The 15,356-nt window shown below is 43.7% G+C and overlaps 1 protein-coding gene across 3 annotated transcripts in view; it reads right to left on the bottom strand.

Annotated features, from left to right (window-relative positions):
* Window positions 1-1,111: 1,111 nt before the first annotated feature.
* The window catches only part of LOC139573850 (protein argonaute-3-like), a 36,253-nt gene continuing 22,008 nt past the window's right edge, over window positions 1,112-15,356 (bottom strand). For all 3 annotated transcript variants that reach the window (XM_071397775.1, XM_071397774.1, XM_071397776.1), the window contains exons 11-19: window positions 13,905-14,038; window positions 13,226-13,410; window positions 12,133-12,292; window positions 11,625-11,715; window positions 11,102-11,296; window positions 10,553-10,687; window positions 9,640-9,741; window positions 9,062-9,261; window positions 1,112-7,772 (exon numbers count right to left, since the gene is read on the bottom strand). In XM_071397775.1, the coding sequence (XP_071253876.1) occupies window positions 7,664-7,772; window positions 9,062-9,261; window positions 9,640-9,741; window positions 10,553-10,687; window positions 11,102-11,296; window positions 11,625-11,715; window positions 12,133-12,292; window positions 13,226-13,410; window positions 13,905-14,038 (1,311 nt within the window). In that variant the 3' untranslated portion in view covers window positions 1,112-7,663. The remainder of the gene's footprint in view (window positions 7,773-9,061; window positions 9,262-9,639; window positions 9,742-10,552; window positions 10,688-11,101; window positions 11,297-11,624; window positions 11,716-12,132; window positions 12,293-13,225; window positions 13,411-13,904; window positions 14,039-15,356) is intronic.

Below are 15,356 nucleotides of genomic sequence, written 5' to 3' on the forward strand. Positions count from 1 at the left end.
CGGCATCCTATGACTGTGCCTCATTGAAAGTCACTGAGCTCTTCAGCACGGGCCATTCTACTGCCAATGTTTGTCTATGGAGATTGCATGGCTGTGTGCTTGATTTTATACAGGGTCAGCAAATAGCCAAATCCACTAATTTGAAGGGGTTGTCGACGTACTTATGTTTGCTTGAGTGTGTTTATGTATGCATGTATGTATGTATATATATATATATATATATATATATATATATATATATATCTCTCTGTGTCTATATTTGCCATGAGCTTCAAGTGGATAAACCATATGGTTTATGAGAAAATTACCAAATTAATGAAAAAAAGCAACTAGTACACAATGGCATTATTTACAATCAACTCTGCAACTCTTCCAAATACTGCCACAAAACATTTTCATAACACATATTGACAACGTAAAAAGTGTAAAAAAATAGAAGGATATCTCACGGTGAAACCCTCATTAATTCACTAAATTGGTTTATATTTAGGGTTCCTGTTTTATACCATTGTCATTCAAAGTTATATTTTACATCCTTATTAGATAACATATTTTACATGTGATAAAGCCACACAGAGTTCCAGAGATTAGACACTTGTGATAATCTGAAGTACCCAAAAATGCCACTAGCTGTCATGATCAAATTCCATATACTCCTTGAAAGTTACCAAAATTCTAGTCGTTTACTAGTAAAACTTAGACCGTTTCCAGTAATATACACTCCCTTTGCCACACTATACAGGAGTTACTTACCAAAAAAGATGTTCTGACTTCTACTTCGAGACTACTTCTTTACATTCCTTGAAATGAAGAGACTAATAGCACAATGGGTCTAGACTACAGGCAACTGTCTGGTGCAACAGAAAATCAGAAGAATAATAGAACAATAAAATTAGAACACGGTGCAATGACATCATAATCATTTAGTAACGTTACATCTGCACTGAACCCACCTTCAATAGAACTGGCTAGTGACTACAGCGGTATAGCCAAATAGCCGGATTATTTTATTTATACTCCACCATAAATTAAAGAGGGGTGGGTGTGTGTGTGTGTGTGTGTGATCACGCGTGCGTGCGCGGTCTAGAAACAAATATCATAACGCGAAAGGTTTGAAAGCAAAGCTTTTTATTGCAAGTATTCGTGAAAGATACACTTCAAACTTAAGCAAAGCAACACTAAAGGCCTAAAAGAGAATTACAAAACAAAGACATTTAAAACTAAAATATAAAAGACCTGTTGGTACAACAGAGAGTTTGAAACATACAGAGTAGAGACACACAGAGACAGAGACTGAAACAAAGCCAGAGGCATGGAACTCAGCTGGTGCTGGTGCCTCAGGACTCAAAATAGTATCACAGCACACAATCCTGACTGACATTCAATTAAAAAGTAAGGACACAAACCGACCGCACGTCAAATACAAAATAACCTCAAGATACCGATGAAACATATAGGAAAACATTTTAAAAAGTCCAGCATCCTTGGCCACTGACGAGATCGGTCTTCTAACCAGTTTAACACTGGGAAAACAGCATCCGATAATCTCGAGCAAACGTTATTTCAAAATCTTAACATGGACTGCGAATGGACTGAAAGCAAGCAGCGTCTGCTTGCACATCAAACAGATAGCGAAATGGAGTCAACATGTCTTAAAGGATTTGTCTGTGGGTAATAGGTAGAAAAAGCCTATTGAAGTTCTGAACAGGGTTGACGACCCCTTCAAAGCTCCATGCCTCTGACCCTAGAGTGAGGTGGGAACGACTAACGGACAGTGGGCAAACAGAACAGCAACTCATTATTACAACACCTTGATTCGTTACACAGGTACAAGTCTAAGTACAGCACACAGAACCCTCGGGCTCCTGTTCTTACATCCATACACGTGGGGAAACATACACTTTTGTACGTTGGGGCTCACCAACTACTGTAGCACTGTTAGTGGTTTGAAAAGAAACACGAGGATGCCATTATGGAGTTGGGCCTTTTTTTGTACTCAACTCAGGCATTCTGTAGTTGTAATTAAAGCCCAACAACGAAGTAAGAACACACTTAAGGCGGAGGCTTGCATTTTCGAGTGGAATGGGACTTTAGTCTCTACTCCTTACTGTGTAAAAGTCTCTGGCACAAGGAAAAAAACTCCACAGAGGAGACATGAAAGGACAGAAGCCACACCTAACATCCTCTGCCTTAGCACCATCCATCCCTCCTTTTCTCTCCTCTATTTTCACCCACCTGTACTCCACCAGGCCAGAGGAGTTTACATGGCTAACATATTAGCAGCTCTGGATGAGGAAGTCAGGTTTAACAAGGCTCAGCTCAGTCCGTGTGGTTCACTGAAGGTTCCCTACCCCTACAGAGATGAGATGCAACGTGTGGGAGTGGTGGGTGGGAGTGTGCTCATCAGGATGGGAGGAGAGAACCGGGGAGGAGAGAGGGACTAGAGAGTACAAGAAGGTGATGAGGACATATGAGAAGGCCTCTTCCCTTCACGAGGAACCAAACAGAAAGCTAAAACGCAGGGGTCTACAATTAATACCCAATTTAAAACAGATGCCCCTGCTCAACTGTGCCCCTCTGTCCGCCCACCACCACGTTGCTGTGCTTGCGTGTTTGGGGAGGATAAGGCTTCAACATGGAGGGGGGGGGGTTTAAGGCCTCGTCCCCTAGCTCCACCTCCACCATGCTGCCAATGTTGCGGAGACTCTAGCTAGCTGCTCGTTTATGCACTCCATAAATACAGCATAAAATATTTTGCAATATATATTTCATATACATATTAATAAGAACAATATTTAAATAGGACGACAAAATAAAATGTTCGGCTCAAGTCAGATAAGTGTTAAGACAAAAAAAAAAATAAACAAGAGAATATCTTAGTTATACTTCCGTCTCTAAAACAGTTATGAGAATATCATAATCAGGTATTAATCAAGCATTATACTGTAATAACCAAAGCAATATTTGCAGTTTTTCCTCTCATGTAGTATAACGTATGCAGCATACAAAAGGTAAGTGAGGCGCATTGTTTTTTAATCTCTTGTAAAAGGTATCACCCCCCCTGGACTGACGGGTACCCGAAATGACTCATACAGAGTCTTATTCCACACCCGAACTGCCCCAAAACCCCAATGAAAGTAGGCCCACTATCCTTCCATTAGGTACAAGACAGACACATGGCAGGGCGAGGCATTGCACAAGGATGAGAGAATGCCATGGGCCAGACAACTGCCGACATCCTAATATGGATGCCTTACTTTGGAACACTTCAAAACCGTTTGTGGTTTCAGATTAAGGAGAAACCACAAAACGCAGGCTGACAGTCATCATCAGCGGAGTCACATGAGTTGGAGGCACACCTTTAAATGACCACTTAGTAGCGATAGCAACCGTTTCGTTTGGTGTCGTAATCCAATTCCCTTTCCCAGAGGAGGAAAATCTCCTCAAGCACATAATAAAAAGTCCTCGACACTCCACTGTATCTGGGAGGCGGGGATTGGAGGAGGAACAAAGACAGAAAACCTTGTGGCTTTGTGTCCGAGTGAGAGTGGCAGTCTATAAAGTGCTGTGCTATGTTCGTCATTCGTGGACCAGGCTGTCACACACACACACCGGTTTTAACTATGAACTCGCTTGTCAACGCAAGTTCCACTGTACCAACCAACCGAGTCGATTGGTCCAAACTCAAAATGCACCACTAAGTGAACGCTCAACCACAATCATATACTCCGTCTTTAATAAAACAGACTGCGTGTCTGCATCTTGGTATGCGTGCATATATATATATATATGTGTGTGTGTGTGTGTGTGTGTACACTGTGCATAAACGCATGTGTTTCTGCATTGCAATGCATCTTTTTTTTTTCAAAAGAAAATGAGATGACGTCTTTTTCATTTGCCATTTGACTTTTGTTTTACAGCACCACCATAAAGAAAGGCACTTTCTGTGGACTTCTTCACTCTGCCAGATTTACCTTCCGCACCGAAAAGAACATACAACTCAAAATCCAGTATATCTGTGCGTCACAGGCAATGGAATGAACACACATAGCTACTTTTCCATAGAGTATAGCAAACTCTGGGGTGATGTTTAAGAACTAGAAAGGCCTTGCTCATAAATATCTATAAACTATGCAACAACAAAAAAATGCTTAACATACAAACGAACATCTGAAAAACGTTACTGTTGACGATTTAGCGAATTGTAACGTAAGGATGTTAGGCAAACACATCTGCTATATGTAAACATGTGTTCTTTTGCCCAGGAAAATCAGAATGTTCTATACAGTCCTTGACGTTCATCATCATGTCTTGGATGATAACTACGCTTGTCGCTTGCTAAACCATGTACTGATCCATACACACCACCTCCCTCAAATGTCATTTAGCCCTACTTCTCACTTTACATACACCAGAACCAGCCACATGCACAAAAAACCCATCTAACAAAAAAAAACTAATCTTTACCAACCAAGCACAACACTAACAAACTGATCCAAGACACCATTGGATCATACATTTACAGAGCAAACTTAACTTCTTCTGTCCTCTAGTCTTCCATATTTTCTCCACTTAGGTCTCAGGGGAATCTGATGGCAGATCTACAGGCTATGGAATGTAGTCCTCTGGCAACGGGAATCAAAAGTAAGGAGAAAGTGGAAAAAACTAAATTAGATTATATACTTTGTCACATTGCAGACTTACTGGAGGCCTTAAGGCTTTGTATTTCTGAGCACAAGAAGTGCCCGTGGTTGCGCTAGGAGAGAGGAGAAAAGCAACTTGGCCTTTAAGGGGCCTCATAACCCACAAGGCTTAACCTAAAACACTGCGGGCCACATTGGTACTAAACGTTCAAGATGACCAGTCAAGGTAATCATCTCATTCTTTAATCAACTACATCTTTTTAAAGGTGGGTCTACAACACTTTGACAAGCCCCGGTTTCTCCCGCTCTCCCCTCGCCTGAGAAAGACGATCAGAACAATGCTCTTATGCTCTTAAGAAAAAAAGTCTGATGATTTATTTGTATTCTTTGACAACAGGGAGGAGCTGTCAACAGCTGCCAAGAGTGACAGAAATACAAGCACCTCTTACTTATAGAAGTCCACCACATCCCGATCCATAACAGTATAACAACCCAGACACACGTTACATGTCGAAATAGAGCTACCGCCACTGTACGCACGCCAAAATACACAAATAATGTTATACATTGCCACGAGTCAACAGTCTATTGCATTATCAAAAACTCTGCCATATTTTATTACCATTTAATGATGAATAACTAAACAACTACATAGGTTTGATTTTTTGTTAGCAAAAATAAGTGGTGTGTGCATTACAATAATGTGAAATGTACATATATAAGTTACTTCTTCCAATCTGGCTTTTGAAAAAGGCTTTTTGGACACTAGTGAAGATCATGAAGGCTCAAACTCATTGGCTTCCAGCCAGGGGAAGGCTAGAGTTGGGAAGGCAGTCAAACGCAACTATAGGGGGGACACAGGATTCTACCATTGGCCCTCACTACCGTTCACCTATTGGGGCAGACCTTGCCTTGAGAACTGTATCATTGTACCGTCAAAACAAGAGATTCTCAAACGGCAACCGTTTCCACTAACAGTTAGGACGAGAAATCCCTACAGTGCCCCACATAACACAGACCCTCTCGTCTACTTCATTGGGAGGATTACTACGGTAAACCTCCCAACGGTAATCCCCCCCCCCCCAGCACCAGAGGCATGTGTTCGGTCCAACACACACTTATTTTAGTGCAGATAATTGTCTCTCTTTTGAACACCACTAGGCATGCCTCATGTCACAGAGCACATAGGAGCTAAGCAGCGACCACACAAGTCACTCGCTCAGTCTCCCGGACTTCCAAGATTCATCGAACTGTTGACTCTAGAAGACAGCTAGCTACTATTTGGTTTGGATGGTCAGTTATATGGGAAAATGAATTTGTCAGCTTCGCTCTCCTGCTGCTCATGACTGAGGCATGCCTCGATTCTTAGTCACCTTGAGTACATGTAGATAAAGCAGCTAGATCCATGTCTGATGAGGATAGAGGCAGAGTGCAGCACGACTTGATCTGCTAAAATACCGCTGCTATTAGGCAAAGACGATAGGAGAAACTCACACACACATTATATATTTTCTATCGCAATGATTTCAATGTGATGCAACTTCTGTCAAAAATGAGGCAAAATGTAGCTTGAAGTCAACTTCTCCAGCTAAACTTTGCCCTTTAATTTCCTTGTTCGAATACATTTTGAAAGCTAGGACCGCCACGTCATAATCCATCCGTACAACCTCAATTTAACCGTTCATTTCCAAAACCAGGCACTTGATTTCTAACTCATAACGCACAACCCTTAGACCTCTGAACCCCCCGATACTCCCTTCATAAAGAGGAGCAACGGGGTAAGTGCTCTCGTAAGAGATCTGGGTTCTAGAACATTCTCGTAACTCTCCGCTACAGACTTCCAGACATTCAAGTCGTATCCTCTAGATTGAAGATGCTTCCTTCCCTCAGCTAAAATATTATTGCACTAGAGGAAAGCAACATGATCTGTCATTCAATTTAGGATCTTACACAACAAAATTAAAATGCAAGAGAGCAGATAGAATGAAAGAATGCAGAAATAAATGCTCGTCTCATTAAATTACTATATCTTGAGCGTACTAATAAATACTGGAAAGAATGGTAAAAAAAAATAACAAGCATCTTAAATATCAAACATGATGTACAGGAAAGAAAATTCAATTGCATTGCAATGTTGATGTGACAGCACATTAGACCTATGTCATAGGGGACTGGGACTGACCTAGGGTTTGATATCATTGTATTACCCTCTATGGATGTGTGCCACTGTATACGCACATCACTTATTGGTTCAAGTCAAATGATAACGAGTAAGAAATCATATGATTAGCATCATAGCTTATTCCCCAGACAGGTTGGGACTTTTGAAGAGAGCATTTACACCGTTCAGACTCCAGGTGGCACTGTGCTCAAAATAAGAGCTTGTGTTGTCTCCTTGTACACAGTGTCCATTGACACGTTCACACTTTTGATAAGTCACCATTGGCAAAAAAAAAGATGGAGAGGAAAGGAGAGGAAAATAAGTGGCAAGCTGGTGCGCCGTGATAGTTCTGCACAGATCAAGATCCACCCTTCAAACTCCTCATCTTTTTCTTCTTCTCTCCTCAACCTTTGATAAAGAAAAGTCAAAACAGAACTAACAAACGAAAAAGGGCAGAAAGTGCTGCCGTTAAACTGAGTTGAGGTAAAAGGCATGATGACGAAAGGGAATGAATTCTGCAACGTCGACCATACACATCCGGAATCAAAACCACAGATCCCCTTCATGACCAGAGAAAAGGAGGGAGGGCCTGGAGGAGGTGGGGGCGGAGTTAGGGTGCCCAGGACAGGAAAAGCAGCGGGCTGGTTTAATATTGCATAATAGTGCCAAGTTCTTCGTTTCTTGTTTTAAAGCATCGTCTGTCTGCATCCTCAGTCCATTGCGGGGGGCTTCCCCCACCCCTCCGCTACACAGTGTCAGGTCCGGATTGATTGGTTGTGGGGGGCTGCAACCCTCCTTGACTGGCAGGCAGGGGGTGTGTGTGTGTTTTAAGTGCGGTGGTGGTGGTGTGGGGTGGTGCTCAGGCGAAGTACATGGTCCTCAGCGTGTCGTGGTGAATCTGCACCGCCTTGGCCAGAGCCTGGGGGTCCCGACCGTTACTCTGACCAGAGACATGGCTGCCCTCCGCACTGGAAGAAGAGATTCATCAGGACAGAGACATACATGAATGGATCAGAAAGACAAGTCAACTATAATACACACACTTATTTGAAGCTAAATTCTTTTACAGAACAAGCTAGCTTTCCGGGTCAGTATAATATCTAGCGCTGCCGTCTGGGTCAGTATAATATCTAGCGCTGCCTTCTGGGGCACCGTCTGGGTCAGTATAATATCTAGCGCTGCCTTCTGGGTCAGTATAATATCTAGCGCTGCCGTCTGGGTCAGTATAATATCTAGCGCTGCCGTCTGGGTCAGTATAATATCTAGCGCTGCCGTCTGGGTCAGTATAATATCTAGCGCTGCCGTCTGGGTCAGTATAATATCTAGCGCTGCCGTCTGGGTCAGTATAATATCTAGCGCTGCCGTCTGGGTCAGTATAATATCTAGCGCTGCCGTCTGGGTCAGTATAATATCTAGCGCTGCCGTCTGGGTCAGTATAATATCTAGCGCTGCCGTCTGGGTCAGTATAATATCTAGCGCTGCCGTCTGGGTCAGTATAATATCTAGCGCTGCCGTCTGGGTCAGTATAATATCTAGCGCTGCCGTCTGGGTCAGTATAATATCTAGCGCTGCCGTCTGGGTCAGTATAATATCTAGCGCTGCCGTCTGGGTCAGTATAATATCTAGCGCTGCCGTCTGGGTCAGTATAATATCTAGCGCTGCCGTCTGGGTCAGTATAATATCTAGCGCTGCCGTCTCGGTCAGTATAATATCTAGCGCTGCCGTCTCGGTCAGTATAATATCTAGCGCTGCCGTCTCGGTCAGTATAATATCTAGCGCTGCCGTCTCGGTCAGTATAATATCTAGCGCTGCCGTCTCGGGCAGTATAATATCTAGCGCTGCCGTCTCGGGCAGTATAATATCTAGCGCTGCCGTCTGGGGCAGTATAATATCTAGCGCTGCCGTCTGGGGCAGTATTAATATCTAGCGCTGCCGTCTGGGGCAGTATTAATATCTAGCGCTGCTTTCTGGGGCAGTATAATATCTAGCGCTGCCTTGGGGCAGTATAATATCTAGCGCTGCCTTGGGGCAGTATAATATCTAGCGCTGCCTTGGGGCAGTATAATATCTAGCGCTGCCTTGGGGCAGTAGAACACACACAAAAAATAGTACTGCAATACTGTACATCTCGCCCAAAATAGATAGGAAATATGAAACGTAGAATTGAGCACAACAGAGGCGAAGCTTGCAGAAAGACTAAACCAGACTGTTTTGTGCAGTGATAGAGTAACCCCCACCCCCCATCCCTGCCAATCACCTGTCGTGCTCCTTGTCCACCAGATGGTAGCGAGCACGGAAGGCCACCAGGTGGGCGTAGTAGGCTGGCGCAGGGATGGAGACGGAGCGGGTACAGCGCACGTAGGTGTGGCACAGCTGGTAGGTGAGCAGCTGGAACTCGTCGGCCGTGAAGCAGTTGTCGTCCCACAGGACGTGGTAGTGGGAGGGCCGACTGGTGCCCTGGGGACAGTAGACAGCAGACGTTACAGATACTACACAGCCTCAATTTGGGGATTTAATAGAGATGTGGTATAAAAACTGATGTAGAAAGACAATGGCTTTCAACTAAAATTCGGGACAATTGGGTTTTAGAATTAACTATAGGCCTACTTATTTACAAATTTAGTCAAATTTTCTTCATCTTGAAAACCATAGAGTATTTGGTAGCTTAGTTTCAGTAAAGAACTGTTCACCTACCAAAAACCAAAACAGTATGAATAAAGTGTGTTTAAATTCTAAAATGCAGGCATATTTCCTGAGAATTCATAAAGTCATTTCCTGGGAGTAAAGTGCAGTGAGGAAGCAGGCTAGATGAACAGATGGTGAATGCTGCAGTACCTGTATTCCAGCGTGACTGCAGAGGTAAAAGTCAAACTCGTAGGGGTGCGTGATGTCCGTGTCCACCGTGGTGCCAGCAGGAATGTTTCCACTACGTCCAACCTGAACGAAGAGTTGTCGTCGATTTGGTGTTATTATAAATAAACTGGCAAATGTTAAAAACATCCTTCCATCTGTCCTGTTCTACTTCAACACCAAACTTCACACACACACACGTCCATCGAACGGCGGGAGGTGTAGAGTGTTTAAATGTTTTATTTAACTAGGCAAGTCAGTTATGAACAAATACTTATTTACAATGACGGCCTACCCCGGCCAAACCCTAACGACGCCGGGACAATTGTGAGCCGCCCTATCTCCACAGTTCTGAATGACGTAATCTACAAATGACCAGAATAATGACAAAATTTATTTCTCCCTGTCTGTCAAAGTGCACTTCACTTGTAAACAAGGTGATAAACGCCAAAAAGCCCTGCTCTCCCAGGCCTCAAATGGCACTCCAGGTCCGTCAATTCACATCAGGCCTAATGCTATAATGGAATATAATTACCAAGGGTGAGGGAGAGCAGGCCCATTGACAACAGAGTAATTGGATAATTAGGACAACCATTTAGAGCGCTTAATAAACTAGGGGGTAATAAAGAACACGGACCAACTCAAAACACACAGTTCCCCCCCCCCCCCTAATCTATAAAAGGGCTTTTCACACTGCTGTGCCAAACAGAGTTGAACCAAGCTGTAGTGAGCTGGCCTGGTTACGCATCTACTAAAGTTGTTGGAACAGTGCTAGAAGAAAATGTAAGAGCCAGCACAGTTTGGGTGGGATTCGGCCCTATAGTGTGACTCAGGCATGAGTATCATGTCAGAATGACCCTAAGGTAGCTGGGAGGGTGGCCGGAAGTAAAGAGTTCACCCTTTCGTTGCGATCGGCACAGAAGAGGCGGGTGTGGTGGCGTTTTTGGACCACGATGTAGGTGATGCCGGGCTGGTACTCCTTCTCTAGGCCAATGCAGGCCTCGCGGATGGCCAGCAGCTCGTAGTATAGCACCTGGGGTGGGCAGAGGGATAAAACGGGGTTAAAAAATCCATTACTGACGATATGACTTTGAATGTCCACCATCTCGGCTCTGAGCAGTTTTTCTAGATCGCACCAGGTGAGGTAGATGATATAGGCCTCGACATTGCACCCTTTTACCAACGTCTGACAATGTGACGGGGAAATAAGCGTCTTCATGTTTTGGTCACAGCCATGCATGTTATTCTAATGTCCTCTTAGTGGATCTTCATGATGGGCATCAATGGTTTACTTAGACAGATAGGACATCTACCTAACTTTATCAGTTTAATTAAAGAGGCACGCAACATTTGACTTGCAACCTTTGACCCTCTAGTTTCTGAAGTTCTGGAGGCGGAGAGCGACTTTCATTTTTCCCCCCAGGATAGTCACTTGGCCTTTGCTCACCTGTCTGAACTGGCCCTCTGACACTCCGTCCCTGTAGAAGATGATCCTGGTGGGCTTGTAGCGGGTCGACTTGTAGAACTGGATCAGCAGTTCTCGGACCATAGAGGCCAGATCCTGGATCACCTCCTGCCTGGGCCTCTGGACCCTCACTGTGGCACAGTACCTGCTGGGGTGGGCGTCCATACTGCCGACCACCTGGAGATGTATAGAGAGAAACAGGGTGGGACAGAGAGAGTGTGTGTGTGAGACACACAAACACCAGCGCTGCGCAAATTGAATAGCTCTGCACAAACATTATGAACTTGAATGCATTGGCGATACAGTATAGACCAGGCCACAGAAGTCTCAAACATGTAGTTCGCAGGCCAGATGCGGCTCCGCGAGCCTATTTAAATGCAGCCTGCGGTTATCTTAGTAAATGTAGCCCATGGTTGGAATAGTAAAAAAGATATAAAATTTGGCCCCTGGGCTAAATGAGTTCAAGAATCCCTGGTATAGGCCAATAGGAGTTAAGTGAACTCACTGCAGCGATGGAGGGCTTCTTCCCGTCTCCAGCAGGGGGGTGTGTAACGTCCGCCCCCAGGAAGATGATTGGCTGCTGGAATACTGAGGGTCTGGGTGGAGGAAGAGGGAAGGACCAATGAGGACAGAGTTCAAACAAAGGGTCTCTAATATGATTAAGAGTTTAGTACATTATGTGAATCATAAATTGGAGGACACTTGATTGGGAGATTGCTATTGATGTAATTTGTGTGTACAAAAAAATAAAACATTCTCTTACATACAGTATTTGAAACAGATATGGATATTGTAGTAAGTTCTAAGGCCTAACAAAGTTAATTTACAGTTTAAACGGATGCCCCACTTCACGTCTCAAAACGAAGTGGTGCACACTTCTAATGGAAGATAAGTATGCCTAAATTAGAAAAGGTACGTACATTTCCTAAAGAAAATGTGCTTTCTTCAGCTGATTAAAAATATTTGTATGGTCATTCCAGTCCTTCTATCCTCCAGCCACGGTGGCCACGTACCGTTGGTGAGGCACCAGGATATTGTTGATTCCCCCCAGCTTGACATTGATCTTGAGGCAGAGGTTAGAGAGGGTCTGGGGGGACGTCTTCACCACGTTCTTCACCTGGACACACTGAGTGGCCATTCCTAGGAGAGTATCTCCCACTCTCTTCACCTCCGCTACACAGGACCAGTAAGAGGCAGTGATCAATCAAGTGTGCAATTAACAGTCAGTCAGATTAGTGAAGTAAAGAGTAAAGTACCACCTATGCTTTAAAGGGAAGGTATTGATAGATAACAGAGTGTACATCTGTCTGGTAACATACAACAGTACACATCCCTTATCAAAGCTGCTTCAGCAACACAAGAGTTTCAAAGAATAGCAGATGCTTTGGTAGAACTATTATATAGATACAGAAAATGTTAGACAGTGAAATCAGCATGGATAAGGTGACTGTAAATTTCAGTGTTCCTCAAGGCTCCGTTTTAGGACCAGTGCTAGCCTCTACTTTGGCTTCCTGTTAAGGCTCGGGCTGATTAAGGTTTTACTGCTAACCTACAAAGCATTACATGTGCTTGCTCCTACCCATCTTTCCGATTTGTTCCTGCCGTACATACCTACACGTACGCTACGGTCACAAGACGCAGGCCTCCTTACTGTCCCTAGATTTTCTAAGCAAACAGCTGGAGGCAGGGCTTTCTCCTATAGAGCTCAATTTTCATGGAATGGTCTGCCTATCCATGTGAGATATGCAGACTCGGTCTCGACCTTTAAGTCTTTATTGAAGAGTCATCTCTTCAGTAGGTCCTATGATTGAGTGTTGTCTGGCCCAGGAGTGTGAAGGTGAACGCAAAGAGTCTACCTCGGCACAGCCAGAAGAGGACTGGCCACCCCTCACAGCCTGGTTCCTCTAGGTTTCTTCCTAGGTCCCAGCCTTTCTAGGGAGTTTTTCCCTAGCCACCGTGCTTCTACACCTGCGCTGTTTGGGGTATTAGGCTGGGTTTCTGTTCAGCACTTTGTGACATCAGCTGAAGTAAGAAGGGCTTTATGAATACATTTGATTGATTCCAATGAACATCATGTGAATATGTATGTCTACGGGTGCCGCCTACCGTAGACGGGAGTCTTTCCGGGCAGGATGACGATGATGAGCTGCAGTCCAGAGTAGGTGTTCTTCAGGTGCCTGAACATGGGCTCCACACTGTCGGCTCCCTGGGCGTATTTACAGAAACATGGCTGGCCTTGGATGGGCATCCCAGCATCCTTGGAGATCTTACGCAGCTGGTCTGTGAAACCCCTATAGAAGGAGGTGGGTAACGGATGGAGGAATTAAGGAGGGAAAGAGGAATGAGGGAGGAAGAGACAGTAATGGAGAAATGAGGGAGGGGGAGGAGGGAAAAAAGGAAGGTTGTAAAGACCTAAATATAATCTGGTTGGTTAGGGAGTGGTTTAGTAATGTCATCCTTGAGAGTGGCTGTGTAAATTCTAACAAGGTTGTATCGGAGGCGTAGAGGACAAACTAATTACACAAGGATCACTTTCTTATCTGGAAGGCCACCTCCAACAACACATCCGTAGCAGGGAGGGATTCCTTTCCATATATCCCTGTGGCTATGTGAGAAGCTGGTTAATGAATAGGGGGGTTATGTTTATTAGGCACCAAATGGAAGAAAATGTACTGAAACAGGGCAGGACTACCGTTGAACATTTTGCCACGGTGTGCCCTAACGAGCATAACCCAGTTGTACACATAGTAAGTGGGTGAAACAGATAAGACTGGTTGGTTCTTACTTGAGGATCTCCTCGCGACACTGCCTCTGTGTGGCGAAACATGCGATGGCCCACATCTTGATCTCTACTCCCGTGTGGAACTGTTTGCCCCTCATGTCCCACACCCCGTGACTTGGGGTGGCCACTGTCCGGTTCTGAAATCACAGTGTAGTACGGTTGATCTGCTGCGTGTACACACACACACACACTTTTGCGCAAACACACACTTGTTTTTCTATCCTTGTGGGGAACTAAAAATGTATTTCCATTAAAAATCCTATTTTCCCTAACCCTAATTGTAAGCCGAAACAGCATAAAATAGCATTTGTCATCATGGGGATGTGGGAAATGTCCCCATTGGGGACATTTGGGGATTTCAGGTCCCTACGAGGATAGAAAAAAGTGCACAGTAACCACATACACCCAATAGAGTAGGACATGCAGACACTTCAGAAAGTCATGCAGGCACACATGTAGAAATGACACAAAATTGCATGTAGACACCAACACTTTATGGGTACATAGTCCAATTTAAAAACACACACACACACACATATAGACTGAAAGACAGGTGCTGTGTTTTAAAATGTCCCCCCCCCCCAAAACTGCTTCAAAATGTCCTGAAAATGTTGTACGAATATTTGAGCATTTCAACAATGAAAGTGGCAAAAATATACTGCTCCTAACCTTTACATTAACCCTTTAAGTCAAGGCACCACAGGCTGAAATTACATTTTTTTGCATCTATATATTTGGGTCTTTAATATTAGTACTTTCAAAGAGTAAAAAAATGTCCAAAACTATGTACACATATTTTATTTTGTTTGTCTAATCATCGTACTAACATCAAAATGTCATGAATTTTAACCACATTCAAAAATGGACATCATTTCAAAACTCACTACATGTAATTAACTCTAAATCATTTAAAAGGCCATTACAAACTACAGTGCCTTCGGAAAGTATTCAGACCCCTTGACTTTACCACTTTGTTACGTTATAGCCTTATTCTAAAATGTATACATTTAAAAACAAATCCTCAGCAATCGACACAATAGCCCATAATGACAAAACAGGTTTTAGACATTTTTGCTAATGTATTAAAAATAACAGAAATACTTTATTTGCATAAGTATTCAGCTCCTTTGCTATGAGACTCGAAATTGAGCTCAGGTGCATCATGCTTCCATTGATCATCCTTGAGATGTTTCAACAACTTGGAGTCCAGTCCACCTGTGGTAAATTCAATTGATTGGACATGATTTGGAAAGGCACATACCTGTCTATATAAAAAGTCCCACAGTTGACAGTGCATGTCAGAGAAAAAAAACAAGCCATGAGGTCAAAGGAATTGTCCGTAGAGCTTCAAGATAGGATTGTGTCGAGGCACAGATCTGGGGAAGGGTACCAAACTATTTCTGCAACATTGAAGGTCCTCAAGAACACAGTGGCCTCCATTTTTTTTAAATGGAA

This window comes from Salvelinus alpinus, chromosome 4 (genome assembly GCF_045679555.1).
Source record: "Salvelinus alpinus chromosome 4, SLU_Salpinus.1, whole genome shotgun sequence".
In the NCBI taxonomy this organism is placed as follows: domain Eukaryota; kingdom Metazoa; phylum Chordata; class Actinopteri; order Salmoniformes; family Salmonidae; genus Salvelinus; species Salvelinus alpinus.